General features: G+C 32.5%; 1 protein-coding gene across 1 annotated transcript in view; it reads right to left on the bottom strand.

Annotated features, from left to right (window-relative positions):
* The window catches only part of LOC124408221 (transforming protein p54/c-ets-1), a 143,762-nt gene that overhangs the window by 110,365 nt on the left and 9,105 nt on the right, over positions 1–24,292 (bottom strand). The window contains exons 2-3 of the mRNA XM_046884989.1: positions 20,928–21,034; positions 3,797–3,992 (exon numbers count right to left, since the gene is read on the bottom strand). Coding sequence (XP_046740945.1) covers positions 3,797–3,992; positions 20,928–21,032 — 301 coding nt within the window. The 5' untranslated portion in view covers positions 21,033–21,034. The remainder of the gene's footprint in view (positions 1–3,796; positions 3,993–20,927; positions 21,035–24,292) is intronic.

Raw genomic sequence — 24,292 nt, 5'->3', positions numbered from 1 at the left:
CGCGCGCCATATAACCTGACTGACTGTACGCGGGAGTAAAGCACAATCCTCTGACATTGCATTGAATTTGGAATTGAAGAGAGGAAGAGAGAGAGAGAGAGAGAGAGAAAACAAGTCACAGAACGATGATAAAGCGAAACATTATATATATATATATATATATATATATATATATATATATATATATAACTATGTAATAATATTTTTAAAAAAACTTTCTTTTTTTTTCTCTGAAACTCCTTATTATTCGCAAAAATTATCAAATAGAATTGTAAAAACGATGATTTTTGTTTTAATATTTCGTACGTACAGGTTAACGTGTTAGGTATAGCAACTTTTCAAGCATCTGTTGTGTAATTTTTCGTTTCTTTCTTTCTTTCTTTCTTTCTCCCCCCCCCCCCCCTCGCCCCTTCAAATCCATTTCATGTTTAAACAATTTTTCACCCTAATACCCATAGTACTTGTGTGAAATTTATCTCCAACAAGTTGATGAATCGCTATTTATTCACACGGTCGTATGAGGTGTATCCTTTATTTATTTATTCTTTATTTATCCTTTGAATTTATAATTTTTCAATTCGATGTCAGAACATCAATTTTTATCCCACTTCTCTCATCAACTGATCTTTCCCCCCTCTCATCGATATTTCGAAACGAATTCTATTTTTCTATGCGTCAAAAAAGAAAAAAAAGAAAAAAAAAAGAAAAAAAAATGCCCACGAAAGGCATCGAAAAAAAAGGACGACGGCAAGATGAAAAGTTAATTTCGAAGAAACAGATAGATTGAAAAAAAAAAAAACATCTATTTAACGCTTCTTCTCTCTCTATCTCTCTCTCTCTCTCTCCATCAATATTGAATGGTAACCAGATACGTTATTTTTACGCCGTTGGCCAAATTGGGACTTTTTTTTTTCCTCTTCACTTTCATTCCCATTCTCATTCTCTTTCTCGCCGTAGAAGAAAACTAGGCACGATCCATTCGCGTTTATATACACAATAATCGCTGCCTAGAACGAACGCGTGTAGGTACAAGGAAATTATATAAACCTATATATTAGGGTTCTTCCTATTTTGGTCAGGTCCCCCCCCCCCCCCCCCCCCCAAAAAAATCAATACATATATATATATATATATGTTATATAGAAAAATATCTGGCCAAGTCTAAGAATTTTTTCGATAACTCTAAACGCATGTATTAAGCTGTATCGAAAAAATCGACGATTTTTTTTTTTTTTTTTTTTCTTCTTCTTCTTCTTCTTTCAAATTTGTTTTAAAGTATATTATTTGTATATAAAGAGAACAAGGAAAAACAGAACAAGTTACTGGAGGTAGAGAAAAAAAATTTGTCAATATAATTAGCTCCTATAAAACTTATCAACATATGTATACCTATATACATGGGCTATAATTATCGATACACTATAACGACTATGCAGAGATCATGGATTGAAATTTTTTTCCCACGAAAGTAAAACAAGATTATAAGAAACACGTTACTTTTGACTGAATAATATATATAAATCAACCACGTATACGTCAATTTCTTCAACGTATGTTTTCTATACCCATATGTATATATATATATATATATATATATGTATATATATATATATATACGGACGGTAATGTACGAAATTTGCATGATATTCATTCATTGACCTGCATGGATGAATAGCGTTAATTTCCACGCGTAAACCTGTTGCGAAGCCGCGTTTCTCACGGTTAAAATGACCGGGCAACAGGTGTCGGTATTATATATAGTATACATATTCGTGTATATGTTGTATGTATATATATATATACACCTAAATGGTGCAGATAAAGTCATAGGTATATGTAGGTATCCCACAGACGCCTCGAATGTGCGAAATACCGAAGCAAATTATCCGCAACGAAGTATAAAGTTATACATATACATATACACATAGATACATATATATATATATATAAACGTAAATCCGAATGTATAAATAAATTTTATACATCAGTGTCCGTATAATTTTGCATTAATAATTTCGAACTCAGCCGGGATGGGAAAGAAGAAATAATCCCAGAATAATAAATATTCAATAATCAAAGAAGACGCGGTTAATATTATGTTATGAATATCGATATTTAACGGTAAAACAATTATCGCGAAAATCGTTCTTCTTAGTTCGTTCGTGTGTAATTTTTTTTTTTTTTTTTTTTTTTCCCCTTCCATTTTTGATTTTTGATTTTTGATTATTTTTCTTTTCTTTTCTTCCTCCCTCGTCTTAAAAATTCATCCGCGTGTAGGTAGATATGGTATACGAATATTAACGTCGTACGAGTGAAAGTGATCGAAACTTTGTTCCTGGGATGAAAAAGAAGAAAAGAAATGAAAGAACGAAAGAAAGAGAGAGAGAGAAAAAAAAAAAAGAAATTTTTGAACGCACGAAGGATATCGCTTAAGACGGTAAAACGCGATAGAAGGATTTCGAATTCAAACGGTTTTGTGTTGCAAAAAAGTTACGATTTACATGCCCTAGTCGTTTTTTTCTCTCTCTCTCTCTCTCTCTCTCTCTCTCTCTCTCGTTTCTTCCTTCTTTCCTTCTTCTTTTGTTTTTTTCCTCTTTTTTTTTTTCATTCCAGGCGGAAATGGTGTTCCAGTTACATTGTTTTCCATGATAAAGCATAACGCGCCAAGATATCGCCGATCGAATAAACATTATACGGTGTAAACCACCCTGCGCGATGGATATTAATTATGTATAAACAACTTTTCTATACGTATAACCGATATATACAGGGTATTCCACGCGAAGTCGACCATTTTTGAGCTCCGATCATTTCAAAATCATTTCATATTTTTTTTCTGACATTCTATTCGGTAAAAGACGTGAGTTTTTTTTCTTCCAGAGAACGACAAGAAACATCCCCTTCGTAAGGAAAACGTGGGCCGAGATTGAAAAAAAAAAAATAATTTTTTTTTTTTTTTTTTTCATCACGTAATTCTGAATTGAAAAATTTTCTAAACCAAAAATTATCTTTATTTAAACCAAGAGTGGCGCATCATCGAATTGGCGAAACCGAACATTTGCAGGTAAATTGACACTTTTTCAACGCTCACGATTTGATTCTGTGTTAATTTTCAGTTTTTTTTTTAAATTTAAAAATTCCGAATTAGGTGATCGACGAAAATAGGTGGGAGAAAAAAAAAAAAAAAATCGACCGACGTTTCCAGTGTTTTGCGTCATTAACTGGATGTTTGGGAATTTTTTCAGTTATTTAAAAAAAAAACGTGCCGTCGCAATCGACTTGAAATATTTATAAAAAATAAACGATTTGATGGAAAAAAAAAAAAAAAAATTCGGACAAAAAATTCAGGTCGCGTTTTTTACCGAGTAAAATGTTAGAAAAAAAAATATGAAATGATTTTGAGATTTTGTTCAAGTCAGTCGTTTTGTTTTTGTATTTTTGTAAAAAATATCTTCTTTTCCTATCTCTATTCATCGGGCTAAAAGTTTTTCAATTATCGATAATCAAAAAAATATCTATATGCATAAAAAAAAAAAAAAAAAAAAAAAAAAAAGTAATAAAAGTTCCAAGTTCCAACGAAATCCGAGACTTCGTCGCGCGTGATGCCTTCGTAAGTTTAGCGTGAGTTCATCGCGCGACTAAAAAATTGTTATAAACCATAACGTATACCTAACAAGTAACAATAAATTCGGCATATTTGTTAAAACAATAATTTACAAGAAAGGTGGCATAACCGTACGTATGTACACGAGTATGAGTATGAGTACGAGTATGAGTGTATGTAAATATGACTCACCGAGGGAGCTTTCCGGGTCGGACAAATCGGAGAGGGAGGGCACTTTCCGCATCGAGGCGAAACGGGCATGAAAGGCCGGAACCAGAGCCTCTTCCTCGGCGTCCGAAGTGACCAGTTCCTGCTTCATGTACTTGACCATCATTTTAACACCGTCTCCGCCGCATCCAAGTATCGCGACATCGCCGCGCACATCCCGCTAAACAACAACAAACAAGGTGGGGGAAATAAGTAAGCATTTCGGACCAAGTATATCTATATAAGAAAAACAACCAACAACAGCAAATCTGCCTCATCAATATGCGTATAACAACTAGGATGGGGGGGAGGGGGGCAAAACGAGATACTTAATTTTCGAGGACTCGAATAAGCTGAATCTTTTTTATTCTTCTTCTTCTTCTTCTTCTTCTTCTTCTTCTTCGTCTTTTTCATTGTAACCAAAGAAAATTTAATATGATTTTCAAATGTCGGGTGAAAGGAGCGAAATAAAAACAAAATAAAAAAAAACAGATAAAACAACAAATTTTGAAATGGTTTTTCCTCTTTTCCCTTTTTTTTTTTTTTTTTTTTTTAAATTCAAAATTAATACTCAATAATGCTTGTAATAATATAACATCAAGTATCAAGTATTATGTATATATGTATATGTATATTAGGGTGGCGCAAAAAAACCGACAATTTTTTTTTGAGTCTCGTGCGACGAAATGTTAGTTTTTGATGTTTTAAGAGCCCACTCCAAAGGACAGTTGAAGAAAAAAAAAAATTTTTAAGAGGTCACTCCGCATTTTTTAAAACCTTAGAAATCGTCAGAAATCGATTTGTTTTTTTTGTTTTTTGTTTTTTTAAATTATTTTTCTCGTTGCGGTATAATTTTATAGACGAAAAAAAAAAAAAAAAAAAGGTTCCGAAAGTTTCAGTTCAAAATTTGAATTTCAAAAGGTCGCTCATAATTTTTTTTCAATTTTTTGGTTCATTTCTTTACATCTTTTCGAGCGACCTTTTAATACTCATATTAAAATTTCATACATTTCTTTTCTTCAATTTAGTAAGAAAGAATCGATAACAATAAACCACGACATGAATTAAAAATCAAACAAAATACGGAAAATATAATTTTTTTTTAATCAATTTTTTGACGATTCTTGACATTTTAAAAAATCTGGAGCGACCTCTTGAAATTTTTTTTTCGAGCTTTACTTTGGAGTGGGCTCTTAAAACATCAAAAACTAACATTTTGTCAGACGAGACTCGAAAAAAAAAAGATAGTCGATTTTTTTGCGCCACCCTAGTATATATATATATATATATATATATATACCTACATATAGTTACTCGACACAAAAAAATAATAAATATTTGGAAAAAGTCGTTATTATGCAACAACAACATTAGAATTTGTTGAAACTTAGTAAAACTCTTAATGAAACAGAGATTTTGTAAATTAAATTTTCTGTCCGGCAATATTCTAAGGGTACCAAAATACCAAGTAATTATTGTTTCAATGATTCGTTAACGTTAACGTTACACCGTAACTTCAGCCTTATTGTTATTAAATACCTATTACAGATCGTTGTGAGAATTTTATTCTACGTATAAACAAATCGAACAACTATCCCCCATAATATATGATAAAATAATTCAAGATCGAAGTGATCGATCGTTTTTTTTTTTTGTTGCCGTTTGCTTTTTCTTTCGTTTATTTTTATTTTTTTTTTTCTTTTTTCTCTCCTTCTCTTCTATCCTCCTTTTTTCTCCACATCAAAAACATTTACCGATATCGTCAATATATATATATATAATAGAAGGCTGATAGAAGAAATCTATTACACATATTTACTCCTTTTTCATAACGCCATAAGCGGCGTAGAAGCAGAAGAGGTAGAAGAAAAAGAAGAAAATATATGAAAAAAAAAAAAAACAAACAAACAAACAAACGAATAAAATAGTTGAACATATTTTGTACTATTCGAACGGAAGAGATTAGAGGATATACAGTATTATCTGATTGAAGAACGAAAAGAATTAAAATAAAGAATGGAAGAAATTTCGCGTATTAATTGCCTCGTGAAAAAAAAAAAAAAAAAAAAAAAAACATGTAAATACGTATAAATAAAGGAAAACGTGACAATGTAAAATAATATGTTGAGTAAGATATGTATGCGAAAATGTTTCGAGATATTAAAGAGAGAAAAGGAAAACGAAATAGATGAAAAATGGAGGATGAATGGATGGATGAAAAGTATGAATGACAAAAAAAAAAAATGGACGCGCGCCGTACGTGTGTGTGTGTGTGTGTGTGTGTGTGTGTGTGTGTATATATATTATACACATGTGTGTATAAAAATACGATGCATACGTGTGGGAATTCACGTTTGATTCTCGGCTGCGGCGAGCAGCGCGTAAACTCGAGATCTCTTTCATTACTGCAGAGCACCATGGGCACCGGAGGTATTTTCAACCTCTCCTTCCCCTTCCCCTTCCCCTTCCCCTTCCCCCTTCCCCTTCCCCATCGGCACCCCTTTCTTCTCCTTCTCCTTCTCCTTCTCCTTCTCCTTCTCCTCCTCCTCCTCCTCCTCCTTCCACTACTACGGCTCGCACGGCATGCAGTGAAAAGTATGAATGAAAATACCTTACAGTAGCGGAGCCAGCCGTTGAAACCTGCGGGAACCGAATAATAATGTGTACGCACCTTACTTACACACACACACACACACACACACACACGCGCACACGTTCGCTATGTATACGAATGTGTGTATCTATACGTAGGTATCGTACACATTCATTCAGGAACTCCCAGCGAGACGACGACCTTAGGGTGGGCAATGAAAAAGAAAAGAAAAGAAAAGATAAGAAGATGAAGAAGAAGAAGAAAGAGAGAGAAAAGAAAGAAAATATCTTTCAAGATAAATGACTATGATGATGATGATGATGATGATGAAAAGTAAATTCTGGTAAAGTTTGAGCTTTTAATATTAATATTAATATTAATATGTGTGTGTGTGTGTGTGTGTGTATGATTTTTGATTTTAACCCCATTTGAATGACGCGGGAAGGATTTTTGATTTTTTTTTTCTTCCCCCTCCGTTATTTGAAATTTTATTACGTTCGTTACGAAAATCAGCGTCTTATAGAAATCAATTCATACATTGAACGATCTACGAAGAGAAGAAAAAAAAAAAAAAAAAAAAAAAAAGTTCTAACGTGATTTTTCGCCAAGTCGAATCGTTTTGAAAAAAAGTTTATTCAACGTCAAAGTTCAACCACAAATGATATACGACGACTCGCACAATTTCCTTGTTTTTTTTTTTTTTTCATCTTATCATTTGTTTTTCAATATTACATCAAGAAACAATTGAATGGCTCGAAAAACACAAAACATGACTTACTTTTCGTAAAGTTCGTCGAGTGTTGTTTTTTTATAAAAAAAAAAAAGATCTCGCTCGGTCGGTAATGGTAGATATTCTACGTCGCGTTAAGCGATGGGTATAGAATTTGGCCTTCGCTGGAATAAAAAAAAAAAAAAAAAAAAAAAAACAAAAACGCGCAACGAATATTCTGCAGAAACATGCAGCGAGCGATTTCAACGAACGAACGAACGAACGAACGAACGAACGAACGAACGAACGAATGAATAAATGAATGAATAAATGAATGGACCGACGAATGAAAGAAAACGCTCGCCGTTCTGGAGAAGGGGGATTGGAGGAGGGGGGTGACTAAGGGAGCAAACGAGTGAAGTAACATTGTTATTTAAGCAGAACGAGCGTCGCGACGCTTTTAACTATAATTGATTATACATAAATTATATGTAAACACGTGCCAAATAAAAAGAAAAAAAAAAAAAAAACCGGATCATATAACGAGATCATTAATTTAATTGTTTCAAAACGCGTACAGAGAAAATTAACAATGCTTGACTTGAACGAATAATACGATGTAATAACAGTTCGGTCTAACAATGGTTCGGGCTTGTATAATGGTTAAAAAAATTGCGAAGAAAAAAGTTTGGATGTTTCTTTCTTTCTTTTTTTTTTTTTTTTTGATTTTTTGTTTTTTGTTTTTTTAACTACGATATCAAAAATATCACAGTGTGTTACGGTATTTTGTACCGTAGATGAAAAGTTGACTTGACGGAAACGATAGAAAAAACAAAGAACGAAACAAAAAGAAAAGAAAAATAGAAAAAGAAAAAAAAAACAACCCAAGTGAAATGAAAATGTCAAGAATTCTGGTTTTCTTTGGCTATACAAGCAGTTTCGTTTCATTATTTATATATTAACTTTCCTATTTCATTGTCCAAGCGTTTCTCGCTCGAAGATTTTTTAATCTACGTACTGGAGGAAAGAAAAAAAATGTTTTTTTTTCATTCCTCCTTTATTTATTACACACACAAGACACTTTCTGTATTAATTTAATAATATTATCATATACGTGTGTCACTTGTGTTAGATCTATGTGTGTAGAAAAAAAAAATCTGCAAAATTCTGAACGCTGCGCGGTTTTCCGCAAACGCAGCACAATGCGATATGTGTATATATAAATAAATAAATAAATATATATATATGTATATATTGTATATAATGTATATCTTGGCAGAAAAATGTTTCTTTGAAAAAGGAATAAGCTTGAAAAATAAAGAAAGAAGATTAAGGCGAGTAGACATACATCTATGTATATATATATATAATGTTTAGTTGTTATACCGCGTGCTGCACTTGACACTATCGCCGGCACGCATACAAAAGCAGGAATAATGCGCACGCGAGATTGTAAGAGGATCTTAACGCAAGCTGGTCAAAGTGTGAAGTGCGAATGAGTAAAATCAACGATCCGTGTACGTGATAATAGAACAGATGTTCTCCACGTTTTATATTTATTGTGTATATTATGATTATGTGTAGCGTGTGATAAAAGCACATTTCGAAAATTCGTGAAGGGGGGATTGAAGTTCCAAACTTGGAAAAGTTCTAAAAAGCGATTGATTCCGAATTATTTGATATATCGAAAGTTGTGGTGAATTCAGAAATGAAACTTGGAAGAAACGACAACGTTTCGAATTGTCGGAAAAGCCGCTGTGCGGCGGGTCTCAAAGAGTCGATAAAGTCAAAAAAAAAAAAAAAAAAAAAAAAAAAAGCAAAGTTCACGAAGGAGCAGAATTGGGGGGAAAAACAAAATTTCTATATACATATAGTAAAATTCCATAAATTAAAATAAAATTTACTCAGACAGCGTTGTGTTTGCTCAACGAGTGGGTGTAAAATGTGAGAAAAAGTGAAAATCAAAATTACCAAAACTGCGAACGTAAAAATTATCGAAATTCCATATAAAAGGAAAAATCGATAAGTGGCAAAATTTCGACGAGGCAGAAGAAATTCGCAGTATGTATTAAAAAAATCTTCGATCGTTCGGGGAATTTCGATGTTTCAGATTTTCAAATTCTCTCATTTTCGTCGAAGTTTGATTTTTTTTACCTTTGCGTTTCGCCATAACAAACAAAAAAAAATTCAGAATTCGACGCTTTCCAAACTTTTCCTCAAATTCGGAACCACAACCCCGCACACAAAAAGTCCGAAAACCATGTATCTAAATTGCAAACGAAAACAAATAATTTTTCTTAAAAAATCTGTCGCCAAAAAAGCAAATTATCCGAAATATTTTCTTTTCTCAAGAATTACGTTTTGATATCGCGAATGTTTAAAAACATGTACAATAATAATAACAAGAGGTAGAGAGAAATAGAAAGAGAGAGAGAAACTTTCGCAACGAACCATCAATAGTTGTAGTGAAAAAAAGTGAAATTTCATTCGATAAAAATATAAATATATATATATATATACATAGAGAAATTTTTTATTTTTTTCTTCAAACTCTTATCACAAGAATCATCTCATCTCAGCATCAACAGCGCGGCCGCGACAACTTAAATTATACAGAATATATTTATACGTATCAACGAGAGAACCGCGACGTTGACAAGTTTTACTTTGTCCGATTCGATTTCTTTTTTTTCTTTTCCTCTTCTTCTTCTTCTTCTTCTTCTTCTTCTTCCTCTTCTTATTTTAGTTTCGTTTTCTGTCCTTAACTTCTATTTCATTCTCTCGGAACAAGGAGACGACCCCACGATCTCACACGAGTTGCAAATATACGAGAGATAACGAAACTGCAATTTATCAACGCATTTATAAACCGTGTCGAGCTCACTGCAGTTGTAGAATACGAATCGTAAATTATTATTATTATTATCATTACTATGAATATTGTTGTTGTTGTTGTTTATACTTATCAATAATGACGAAATGTTACAAAAATTAATAACGAATTCAAGATATTTATAAAAATTTTCACATTCTGTATTATATAATAGTTGAACGATTGAACACCCTGTAGTGAAAAATATTCTTATTATATTGTATATTGAATAGTTGAAATTCCATAAATCACGACAAGACGTATTCAATATTTATTTAATTAATTGTCGGAAGAGAGATTTTTTTTTTTTATAATTTTCGGGCTTTCTTTTTCAGAATAAATATCATACAAACCTATCAATTGTAATATTTCTGTACACTGATCCACACATGAAAGATGAATTATTGAAGTATTATTTATCACCGTGATCGAAGGAAATAGAGAAGAAAAATAAAACAAGTGAAACCCGTTTGATTTTTAAAAGAGTTTTAATCGATTTGTCACTTGTATAATAATTCTTTATTTATTGTTTTAAGAAAAGAGTGAAATTTTTTCTCTCCCCTAAGCTAAAGAATAGAAAAGGGGGAAAAAGAAAGAGAGGAAAAAAAAAAAGTAAAAATTAAATAATAATCCAAGCAAGAACTTGTATTGAGAAACAATAAAATGAGAAAACCGCGTTTTAAAACAAGGATATAAATACTTATTCGAAGTAGGTACGTAGAGTTACAAAGCCTTGACGGTTGAAACTGTAAGCTCGCTCAGCGACGAGTTGACGTCGAGCATTGGCGAGTTGTTTCCGATCGGTATCGTAAAACGAATATTAATATACTACACACCATTCTCGTATTGAATTAGTAACGAAACTGACAACAAATCGGCGGCCTTTAGCCCGTCGCGTCGAATTTATATACATTTTCATCCGCACACGCGCGTGTATAAAAATGATGGAGAAAGGAAAAAAAACATGTCAAGAGGGTGAGAGAAGCAAACCAATAGTTGTTCTTTTTTTTTTCTTTTTGCTTTCATCCTGCAACCCCGTGAAATATGAGGGGAGAGATTATCGCCGATCGCCTAGTGCCTGTGTAGATATTTTATACGTGCATTATACATAAATACATTACATATATATATATATATATATATACACATATACAGGGTGAGTCAATTGAAACGGCGAGAATGGGAGGAGCTTAGTTGGCGAATCAGGCCGCGTCCCTCAGCCAATCTGGAGCGAGTCAATCGAAACTCCAATAATTGGGGGGGGAGTTCGTTTGTCTCGAGGTAAAAAAGTGAGGCCCGAAGTCTGCACCTGGGTAACGAGTGCGGATGAGAAACGACAAGGAAGATGCGACGACGAAGGAAAGACGACGTCACGAAACGTCGGCAATTAGGCTCGTCTTGTCTCGTCGTCGTGCCTCGCTCGTCGTCACATCCTGACTTCGTTTCTCCCAACCACTGGATACCTGTAGGTAAAGACTTCGGGCCTCGATTTGACGTCGAGACAACCGATTTCCCCCACATTATCGGAGTTTCAATTGACTCGCTCGAGATTGGCTGAGGGACGCGGCCCGATTCGTCAACCAAGCTCCTCCCCTTCGCGCCGTTTCAATTGACTCACCCTGTATATGTTTGTGTTTGTATGTATATAGACACAGATTTTTTTTCTTCCCTTTGGTTATTTTATTTTCCCCTTTTCTCCGCAAACTTCGAACAACCCTGCAGCAATCATCGAATATGATCGCACGATTTAATATCCATCCGTTATACAACACGCCGAGAAACTTTACAATGAATGTACATTTTGGTTAAAAATATATTCATTTATTTATTCGTTTATTGCGCAAAACGTACAAATTTCCAAGGTTTAACGTGGTGAAATGAATAATATATTTTCACCAACAATATGAGACGTAGGTATACATATATAGAAACGACGTGACAACGCGAACGATGGAAATTGATAGTTTCGACTGATCGTGATTATAGACTAGAGAGCGAACAAGCTGCGCGCGACAATTCATCGATGTCATTGCAAATCACTAATTTCAATTTTTGGTTTCTACCTATATGTACTATATACATTGTAATTCATTCGAACAAAGCGTGTTTGATAAATTGCACCTGCACAACGATAATTTCGTATTGATCCTCTTATAATTTGAATGTCTTTACGTATATATATATATATGAAATGAAAACACCATATTGTATACATTGATCTTTCATAGATCATTATCAATTGTCTTTTAATTCCTCTTCGAAATTCACTGCAAATATTTTAAAATTTGTTACAACAATTCGATGAAAGAGAAAAATTCCAATTGACCAACATAAAAAAAAATAAGTAAAAAATAAACATATTTCTCCGACATTTATTACACAATTTTCGTATTCTCCATTCTATGATATTCTATTTTTTTTTCTTTTTCAAATTGCAAAACTAACGTATCAATTATACAATATATATGTATACACATAAAGGCTGGCCAAAGTTCGCATAGCAAATACTAGAATAACGATAATAAAACAACGATACATATGGAACATTCCGGGCCAATCTAAAAAACCGTCAAAGTTTCATATAATAAGAAGAAGAAGACGAAAAAAAAAATGGTTAATAACCGAAGAAAATTTCAATTTTCTTGTAAAAAATTTAGATATATTTAATTGTAAGAATATTGAATTCAGAGAAAGTATTGATTGATGTTAGACTTGGATCAAATTGGATTTGTGTAGTTTGAAAATAAAATTTTTTTTTTTTCATTTTTGTTCAATTAACAATGACATCGTAACTTTGTTGATTTTTTTCTCTTCAATTTCATTCGTTACATTGTATTTCACATGGAAATTGACTTGACTTAACTTGACTTGACTTGACTTGAGTATCTCTTATTATCGCAATACCGAACGATTGCAAATTAATAACGATTAATTATGTGACGTTGAATATATATGTATGTATGTATGTATGTATGTATGTATGTACGTATGTATAAAATAATCCACGAGTACTGAGATAGAGATAAATAAGTGAAATTCATACGTATGCAGAAATCATTCTACACCATTTGTTGCAAAATCAAATATTATATATTACATGTATCATGCACATGCATGAATATAATGTCTATAAAAGAGAGATTAAAACTTAGTAGAGTTCAAATACGAGGATCAGGTTATGAATAATAATAGATAAATATGTGCGTAATTCGCTTATCTTCATATTATATATATATATATATATATATATATAGGGGAACGTAGGGAACGACGGACCCCTTAAGCCGCTGATTATTTTTTTATAGCTTTCGAGGAACGGATGAAAATTGTTTTGATCTACAATCGAAAAAAAAATCATCGTCATTTCACTACAGTTGCAAAGAAAAAAGAGAGAGAAAAAAAAAAAAAAAAATTTCGCGCCACAACGAATCCCCTCCAAAAATGATTGAAAAGAAAAAATATTTCCTTTCTTTTCACAAAGATTCTGTTGCACCCTTCAATTTATCATCTATCGATGTGTACGTAGTCGGAAAAAAAAGAAAAAAATAATTCACATTACGGAACAAATGGCCTTTCTGTAGAATATAGCATATTTTTTTTTAATCTAAGAAAAAAAAACATGTTTCCTTAGTATTAAAAGAACGCTGCATACTTTAATCAAACACATATTATAAATGAATGTCTATAATAAAATCTTCTACTTTTCACCTGGATTAGATTGTATTACTTCAATTAGTATCGAGTCTTGAACTATTTTTAACACTAATTGTAAGCAGCACAAGTGCAATATATATTATATATTCTATATACATATGTATGTATATACGTAATGAATATAAAATACGAAAAGCTGTAAGGAATTATACCAAAAATAGATTCATAACCAGCTCCGGGAAATCGAGTTTACTCTAATATGACGCAGTGAGTTACGAATTCAGGTGAAGGAAAAGCGAATAGTCAAGATTAAAATTTATAATCACCTGAAAATCTAATAAACTTGATCAAAAACGTCGGAATTATTTTTCTCTTCAATCCACGGTATATATATATATTATATATATATATATATATATATATATATATATATATATATATATATATATATATATATAATTGCACAAAAATTTTCGCAATTATTTTCTTAATTTTTATGTTTTTATTCTCTAAACACATATTTTCATTGTTACGGAAAATAAATATCTCAAAAAGTGTATAAATTTAACCTACTTATCGCGGAATAGAATTTTGCCGTTGAGGTAAAATCGTTATCACGTGGCGTTAAAATAATTCAAAACTGCTGCGACTCCCCCTCCCTCTACCCCTCCCTCCTGCCCCGGAAAAATCAATGAAAACAATAATAATAGTAATAATAATCCAGTAAATTGCGTACGAAGAGTCTTCTATAAATTGTTCTTTCGTTACTCAACAATCCTCCGTGTAATTAGATCAAGGAAAAAGAATAACATTTAAAAAAAAAACATTCTTTCTTCTTTCTTTTTTTTTTCTTCTTCTCCTTTTTACCGTGATTATTTTCCACCAGTTAGAACGATTTCACGATTTCATTTAAACATTAAATCTCAATCTTAAAGACTGGGGGTACATCAGATTTTTTTCCTACCTACCCCATTCTTCTATAAATAGAAGTTTCTTTCTCGGATTACATCAAAGACGATGTGATGTTTTTTCCTTAGCCCCCCCCCTCACATCCCTCTTTTTACCCGACGTCCCCTTTGAATCGTATGCAACGGGTGGCTAAAAGGTCGGCCGAAACCGTGTAATTGAATCAATTTGTCCATTCTATTTACAATCTCGCACGTGCGTGTGTGTGTGTGTGTGTTTAATAAACTCCATTTTCATCCGAAGGGTAGGATCAACTTTAAAAGTGATGTATTATACATACGCAGCGTAACAGGGTTGCTTATATATATATATATATATATACCTGGGGTCGATTCGTTGCGTCGAGGGGAAAAATAAGAACGAAAAAACAGAAAATTCTGATAAATAAAAGTGACTGTACTAAAAAGAAAAAAAAAGGGGGGGGGAGGGGGGGGAGAGCATAGAGAAAGGTGAAGAAAATAATATTATATAAATACATATAAAGAATCTCAAAATTTCGTATTCACTTTGCGACATTTTATAAGGTTTTATGTACATACAATAATATACTTACGACAATTTTATACGAAAAGGCATTAGATAACTGTAAAATTATTGCTTTGCCGCGATTTTTGTATAATATATACACGTATACATCGTACAAAAGAGAATAAGAGAAATTTTGCAAAAAAAAAAAAATAAAAATAAAAAATTCCTCGACTTCGCGGTTTTTTTTTTTTTTTTTTTTTTTCCAAAAATTCTTTCACACCTCTTTTCTCAAACCCCCGGATCATTTTTATCGTTATAATTCGTAACGATTTTATGTGTACTTATCACAATACACATGGATAATAATAGGATGGATCATAGGATGATTAAAGGGGGGGTTGTTGCTGGACGGAAAAGACATTCGAGACCCTCCAAAAATAGATGCTGCTATACTGCTAATGCTGCTGCTGCTAATGCTGCTGCTGTTAAGCCTTCAAGCTCGGCTCTCTCCCCTTTACCTGATTTACATTCCCTGCAAACTTCTCATCCCTTCTATTCTCTCTTTTCATCTTCTCTATATCGTATATATAATTCCAGATCATTCCTAGTACAGTACATTATACATGTACATACATCCGTAGCTACGTTATCTACGTTTCGTATCTACATACATATGTATATGTATGAACATAGCTTATAATCCACCCACTGCAGCATCCGACACGAATTCAACTTTTTATAAACAAAGTATTGTATATTGTATACGATACACAAAGATTCTCGGATAAGATCGCGTTCTTTTTCAACATTCTCCGTATTCCCTTGTATTTTATATCCTTTACACTTTTAACAAAAAAAAAAAAAAAAGAATATATATATATATATATATATATATATATATATATATAAATATATAAATAAATATGGAAGGGGCAGGCAAAACGGTGTACCCTTAAAACTTAATAGAAAAAAATGTAGTTTCTCGAAATGTTTTTTTTTTTGTTTGTTTTTATATAGTCAAAAATTACTTCTATCAACATTATTGAGCATTATTTTGAATCTTCAAATATTTTCAAACATTTTTTTTCTTTATTCCCTGACATCTGAAAATGATTTTTAATTTTCTTTGGTTACGATTTGAATGGGAAGAAAAAAAAATAAAACGTTTTAGCGTACTTGAGACCTCGAAAACTAAAGTCTTTCCTTAAGCAGCAGCAGCCCCCCCCCCCCCCCCCCAATGTATACATATACATACAGGGTGTGCCACCTTAAGCAAAATTATGGAACAAATATATATATATATATCGAAAACCAAACATTAAATTATTGCATTTTCCTTATTTTTCATTGAAAAGTCGTTAAATTTGAATCCTGATAACTTCTTTGTTTTTTATTTTGTCCTCGTCTTCGAACAGCCTCAAAAATTTGTACGAAATTTAATCGCGAAAAGAGTGTAGGAATTAACGCGTCGTCGTAGCAATGCTTGCGAAAAAGTTGAAAAAAAAAATGAGAAACGATTTGTACGATTAACGAAATTGTTATATATAGATATTGAAAAATTTTTTATACGGGGGCTTTTTTGCAAACAACTAAAAATCTTCATTATTACACACGTATTACTATTAACAGGTATACTCAATTCAATTGTTGCTGAATTGGGCTACTTTTTCTAAAATCTGAATTGGTTGTATTTTTTGCATGCGAGAAACAGTCGAGGGATAACGAAAAAAGGAAAAAGGACAAAAAAAGGGAAAAAATAAATAAATACGTAGAAAAAACTATATCCGATACTCTGAACTCCAATTACCCTACGGCGATCGGAGAATTCAAGGAAAAAGAGATCTGCGTGGGGTGAGAAGAAAAAAAAAAAAAAACAAAAAAAAAAAGTGGGTGTACTTCCGAAAAACGCATACCTACCGCCGATCGATCTGAAACTTGGTATAAGAAATGTATTTTGACCTCCTATTATCACGAATAAGTATCATAAAGAAAATTGGCGCATCGAGCGCGTCACACGTGGATAATAATAAGAAAAAAGAAATAAAATTCATTTGAAAAAGACATTAAGTGCAGGTTATGGTTGGAAATTAAACGACGACGGACGTCGTCTTCTATTTTTAACCTACGTTTCATTCATGAAATCCTTATACACTCTTTATTTTTATTTCTTCCTCTTTTAAATCTGCCTGCCAGAGAGGGGTTGAAGACGCTGGTATATACGCGGTCTTTCTTTCTTTCTTTATTTCTTACTTTCTTTCTTTCTTTTTCTCCTCCTTAATCTTTTTTATTTTAGGGCCATGGTTATAATATTATACAGGTGCGAGTTGAGCTTTGAGAATGGCGCGCATGTAACGCGGTTTGAATAAGAAAGCAGGAAACGATAAAGATCTTCGGCTATTCCTGGAGCTGAAATTCAAATTCCGGTACGTACGTATCTCGCTCTCGGATTTTCATATACATCATTTGACTTGACTTGACTCGACTCGACTTGACTGCGAATGAATGACGGAGTGATAACGTTTTAGAAAATATAACAAGATAATAACAACGATTTAACGATATTTTTTCATTCAACATTAATACGCAGAAGAAAAATTATATAATAATTGAGTTGTAACTCGAGATTTATAGATGCAATGTGGTGAACGAAAATTTCAAATATCATTTTATTTTTCAGAGTCAACTTTCAAGGCGAGATGGGATTCTGTGGTTTTTGGGCTTGTTGATTGCGAATTTGATATCAGAATTAAAAAATTCAAGATGATTGGTCTAATACGGTGGACGAGAATTTCAAATCTCATCGAATACGGTCGGAAACCTATACGCAGGGGTTTTCGGGGTCGCGTTGAGTGGATTGGCGACTCTGAATTTCCAAAATCAGATTTCAGACCCGTAATCAGCGAGCCCGAGAACCCCTGGACGGAGTTTTTTTCTCCGAATTCGATCGAATTTGAAATTTTCGTCCGTAATGTTGAATTCTTAAAATCCGACTTCAGATTCGCGATCAGCGAGCCCAGAAACTCACAATTTATGCAAAACATGCAGGTATACTTACGGAGGCTTAACTTTCTCGGCAACGAATAATTCCTTCAATTTCCACGATATTCTTCAATCAATTCCCTCCCAACAACAACAACAACAACAATTTACATTCTATCGCAATAATTACTCTCGAGTATCGAAACACCGGAAACGGCAAGAATAAAAAAGCGCAAAAAAATACGATAAAAATTTCTCGAAATATTATTAAAAAAAAATTGATATTTAAATAGATGAATCAAAGTGTAAAAAATTAATTAGTTTGATATGACCTAAATTCGACGATTAGATACATCGACTCATTGTTAGAAATATTTGCTCGTCATTCAAACTTCGTAAACTCCAGTTTCTGTGCATATGTGAATATAAATAAAAACCAAATCAATCATCCGATATTGTTTACCTCGCCAAAGTGAAAAACTCTGAAGCCTGACTGAATGAATGAATGAATGAATGAATGAATGAACGCGGGTGGCAGATGATGGTAGTTAAAATACGTGAGAGAGTGCCGCGTCGCGTCGTCGAAAAAGGTGAAGAGTAAAATAAAAGGTGTCAGCTGCTGCTGTGTTACTGTTAGAACCGTGGGAGCCTCAGCCTGAGGGAAAGACTTTCGTCTCGGGTTTTCAGTGACCTGCTGCTGCTGCAGGTCCCTTCTCGAAAGAAGGTTCGTCAGTTTGAAATTAATACTTTTTCAAATTCTCTTGCTTTTATTTTACACAGTCGCACGTTCGTTATAATCTATCAAATCGTCACATTTCTCATCATATTTCTATAATCTGCAAAAAATTTCGTACAAGGTACAAATTCCTTCTTTTTTTTTCCGTTTTTTCTTCTAATACGAAATACGTGAATAATAAATAAAATTTTTTTGAATATAATCGATGATTCGTTACAAAATCGATTCAAAATTGTTAATAATATAATAATAAATCATTTTAATAAATCATAATATTTTTTTTCTTCTTCTTCTTTCATCAGAGATCCAGAATCGAGAAAGTTGAAAGAAAAAAATTTGTTTTCTTCTCACCAATTATTAAATATAAATTATTACATTCCAAATACCCCATGAAATTCCCTGAGATTTCCACATTTTTGTCCAGTGGATTTCGAAATTCCCTGACAATTCCCTGATTTCATCATTTTAACGATAAAAAAAAACAAAAAAAATGGGTGAGTTCGCTCGGTCGGTAAAGGTAAGAGTACGACGTACCCTTAAGTGGACAGACGACAGGAATCGGTCCCAAATCGCTTGTAAAATCGGGAATAAAAGAATGAGAATGAGAAAGAGAAAGAGAAAGAGAAAGAGTAGGTTGAAGTGAAGGACAAAAACCGGCACGTCTGATTTTCAGTTGGGACTAAAAGCAATTAACGCAATAACAACGAGCAAACAACCCTGCAATGAATCACCAATTCCAGGGTCGAGAGTAATTTCTATGCTTTCGACTACTTTTATCAGTTTCGAATCTCTATTATCTACCACCCATGCAAATACGCTTACATATTTATAAATGTTTATAGGACCAGACGGGAATAACGTTTGCAAATATTTTACGACAAGGTTGATTTCCTTTATGAGAGAGAAAATAACTAAAAAAAATTTTCAACTTTAAAACGATTTTCAATAATTCTCCATTTTACAATATGATATATTATTTTGTAGCGTTTCGGTTCAACGCATTTTCGGAACTAATTAATATAATAATAACCGAGTTAATCGTCGATTATAACGATTGTTATTACAAAAAAAAAAAAAAAAAAAATCTACACGTTTCTGATATTTCAAAATAAATATCGATATATCCTAATATATATATATATATATCTTCAAATCTAATTTTTAAAGATACCGGTTAAATGTGTTCATTGCTTCGTAAGACGGCGGGGGGGGGGAAAAAAAAAAGAAAAAAAAAAGGAAAACCCGAAACAAAAAACGCGTCGAGGAAAATTGAAACGGCGCGATGGAAGAAGAGAAAAAAAAATTTTCGAATCCAATAATTACACCGCGATGAAGAGCTGCGTATGCGTATGAATAAAATTAATTGAATTATAATTTTCAACAAATGAAAACTTTGTGAATCTGGTAAAGTTTATACGTATATATATATATATATATATATATATATGTTATGTGTCTACTTTTATCTGCATGTCTTATCAAGGAAACGAGTCAAAAAATCAAAATATCTACTTTTGCTCAGATTGCAATGATTTTTTCGTACGCATAAGTGTATGAAGAAAATTCGATACTTGAATATTGAAAAAAAAAAATAAAAATATATGTTAAACCCAAATCTTCGTTTTTTTTTCTAACAAGATGTCGCTCTTGTGTATTATTATATATAAAAATTGCTGTTTTTTATTATTATTATTTTTATTATTATTATTATTATTATTGTTGTTGTTATTCTGTTTTTTTTTCCCCTACCACACGTCACAACAGTTAATCATGTCACAAGCTTTCTGACCCCTCGGCTAATTTAACGGTGTGCCGGTCACAGACAAGAATCTGACCGTACTTATTTTTAATCATATATATATATATATATATATATATATATATATATATATATATATATATATATATATATATGATTGACGCAACTTTAACTCCCCGAAACGGTCGTTTAAGACTGGCAGTTAGACTTTCCTCGTTTCCTGCAGCAGCGTGATAATATTACACGTAACGCATAAATCGCCGTGAAAAAAAGAGTGAGAAGAAAAAATAAACGGGGTGAGAGAAAAATTAAAATAAAAATAAATAAAAATAATTGTCGATATTTCGACGAATAAAAATCATGAAATAATTGTTTCTTACCTTGATCGAACGATGATCGATAGGATAGCCCTTCCGTATCCCAGGACTTTCTTCGTAGAAGTCCTGATCCTCCTCCGCGTAATCGTACAATGAATCGATATCCATGACTGTGCGAGAAAACATGAAACAAACAAACAGAAAAAAAAAAAAAAAAAACAAACCCATTATTATTTGACCAGCAAAGGAATGCATAAAAATGTTTAACAAAAAAAAAAAAACAACAACAACAAGAATAATTTTCAAGGCTCGTCAGTCGTTATAAATATATAGCTGCTTGATAAATTATTATCGATATAATTAAATATTCTTTTTAACCAGCTGTATAAATTAAATTAGATTGATAAAATATTACTTATATATCATTTTTTGAACGACGGTATATAATAATAATAATAATAATAATAATAATAATAATAATATCAATAATAAACTAGTTTTATTCATTTTAATTATCATCCACCATCGTCCATTAATTTCTCACTATATTATCCATAATTACATGATATATATATATATATATAGTAATTATTGTAATTCAATATTAATAAAATATGTAATTCGAATTCAAGTTCAGAATATTAAGATTCTTCAGATTATAAATTATTGCATAATAGTATTACTGGTCAGCTCTAGCTTTGAGTTAATTAATTAATGAATTCGTAGTATTGATAAACATAATTTTACGATAATCGTCGTAATCACACTAATTTCTTTCATTAATATGATTATTATAATTCGGTTATCACGCGAGGTCTACTAATTCATTGCATGATATTTAAATAAATTCCACGAAGTCTGGCGAAAAACATTGATAATCGCAAATTTCAATAATAATAGTTCGTTCATTCATAATTTCTTTTATCTCGTGACGCACACTCAATACTCGAGATTAGACGATATTTATTATAATTCATGCCAATTTCCAGTGAAGATAATTATTATATATATATATATATATATATAATAAATTAATACCAGAGTGAACTTGAAAATTTATTAACGATTGTTTTTCTTTTTTTTTTTCTTTTCTGTACGCCATATTGATTATTCCATCGCGAAAAATTTTAAATATATCGCGTAGAAAAGTATTTCTGACTCCAGAATTATTTGTTTAATTTATTTATTTATTTTTTTTCAACAAATGAAAAATGAAATCTTATTTTTTAAGGAAAACATTTTTGTTGACGGCTAATTTTGAAAGAAAAAAGAAAAAAAAAAAAAAAAAAGGAAGAAAAATTGGCGAGTATCTGACGTTGATTGGTTTCGCATGGAATTCCCGGATATTTCTTTAAATGACGCGATCGTTTCACGAATCGGCGAAAGTATGCGGAATATTTTATCTCCCTCTCCCGTTCGTTAACTTTTCAAGTATAGGTATAAGGAGAAAATAAGTGGGAATGCGCGTCGGCAAAAGGAAGCCCTTCCTCCGTCCAGGACTTCCGGTCCTCGTCCTCGATTCTCTCTCCGATGGTCCAGAAGGTATACAGATGCGACGGGACTGGCGAGACAAAATTTATACCCGCGTATATAATATTACGATAATCGGACGTACGAAAGTTGTGGGCAAAAAAAAAAAAAAAGTTGGCAATACTTCAGATCGCGTTTTTTTTTTTTTGTTTTTTTTTTTTTCACCGAGTAGAATGTTAGAAAACCAAACACACGAAATGATTTTGAGAAATGGTCTGGGTTTTGAAACGTAAATTATTCCTTCTTTTTCGAAAAATCTAACGGCCCAAAAAAAAAAAAAAAATAAATAAATAAAAAAAAAAAAAAACCAATCTTCCGAAAATTTTACCGTATCACGTACGATACACAGAGAGATGGCTACGCAACAAAAGTCAATGCCTCCTCTCTCTTTCTTTCTTTCTTTCTTTCTTTCTTTCTTTCTTTCTTTCTTTCTTTCTCTCTCTCTCTCTCTCTCTCTTTCTCCCTTTCGCAGGTGTATACCTACCTATATTTGTGCACAACAAGGACAACATACTCAAGTACCTACACGGTTCGAGAATAAAATATCAAGTTACCCATCAGGACGCCCCTCGAAATCGAGGCGTGTTCCGTTCCCTTTTCCCCCCCTATTCCCCCCTATTCCCCCCCTTTCCCCTTTCCCCTTCCCCCTCGACGAGCAGTCAGTCAGCCCTTGAGATCCTTTTTTCATCCCATGCATGCACTTCTCCACTTTCCTTCCTTCCATCCTTCCATCCTTCCATCCTTCCATCCCTCCTGCAACTCGACCATTGCAGAGTCGACTGCTGCACGCGTTGTATGTATGGGCAATTCCAGGCAAACTCGACGAGGGTCTAACCCTCGGCCTCTCGGTTTTGGTAAGCGATTTTTAAGAGTAAAGAACAAAGGAAGTTGTCGTTATCACCCGAGAATGAAAATTTGAGTTTTCGCTAAATCTCCACGTTTTAAAGTTTAGAGAATCACCCTCCAACCGTTTTCAAATCGACGCGAATTTTCCAAACTTAGAACCGACTGGATTTTGGCTTTGTTCAGTTCGATGCTCTTTCAAAATATTCAAGTAACAGAATTCCAAAAAATCAAATCAAATTTATCATATAATATATTGAAAATGATCGAGTGAATTTGAACGAAAATTTTTACCGTAGTAAGCTGTTTTGAATCGCCAATAACAAACCTAAGATCAGATTTGTAAGATTTAAATTTCACGTATTTGATAAGCTGAAAGAAAGACAAAAAAAACATTTGGATTTTGATAAAAATTCGTATCCACTAATCGTTTTGTCTGTTGACTGATCACGAATCCAAAATCGGATTTCTGGGGAATCTGAGAAAAAAAAAAAATGGTTTTCTAAACCCAAGAGGCCGAGGAGGGTCAGAACCTGTTCGATTTGGCGTGGAATGCCCCGTACGCATATATTGCCGCCTCCTACTCGGTAGGAGCGAAGAACGAACGACGACAGATGGTGGATGACGATCAGGATGATAATGATGATACTCAGAGTACAGCATCCAGCCAGACAAAACCCGCGCGGTAGCGTCTCTCTTTCTCTCTCGCTCTTTCTTTTTGATTAGCCCAAAAAATTGATATAAATTTTCTTGACACTAATTTCTTTTTTCTAATCGAGTTATTGTGCCAGTAAAAATTTTAATCACATCAGTAACGCGTACGCAGTATAAAATTTTTTCAAAACTTCCTATACATACACATACGTATATATATATATATATATATATATATATATATATATATATATATATATATATATATATATATATATACATATATTCGATAACGACAATTATTATCATTTGTGTACAATCCAATAATTTCTTTGTTTCTTCGAAAGTCCGGACCAATCAATCCATAAATCAGTGATATTTGTATCACAATGCACAATAAC

The sequence above is a fragment of the Diprion similis genome, chromosome 7 (genome assembly GCF_021155765.1).
Source record: "Diprion similis isolate iyDipSimi1 chromosome 7, iyDipSimi1.1, whole genome shotgun sequence".
NCBI lineage: Eukaryota > Metazoa > Arthropoda > Insecta > Hymenoptera > Diprionidae > Diprion > Diprion similis.
The sequence above is the reverse complement of the archived record's forward strand: the minus strand, read 5'-3'. Positions and strand labels throughout refer to the sequence as shown.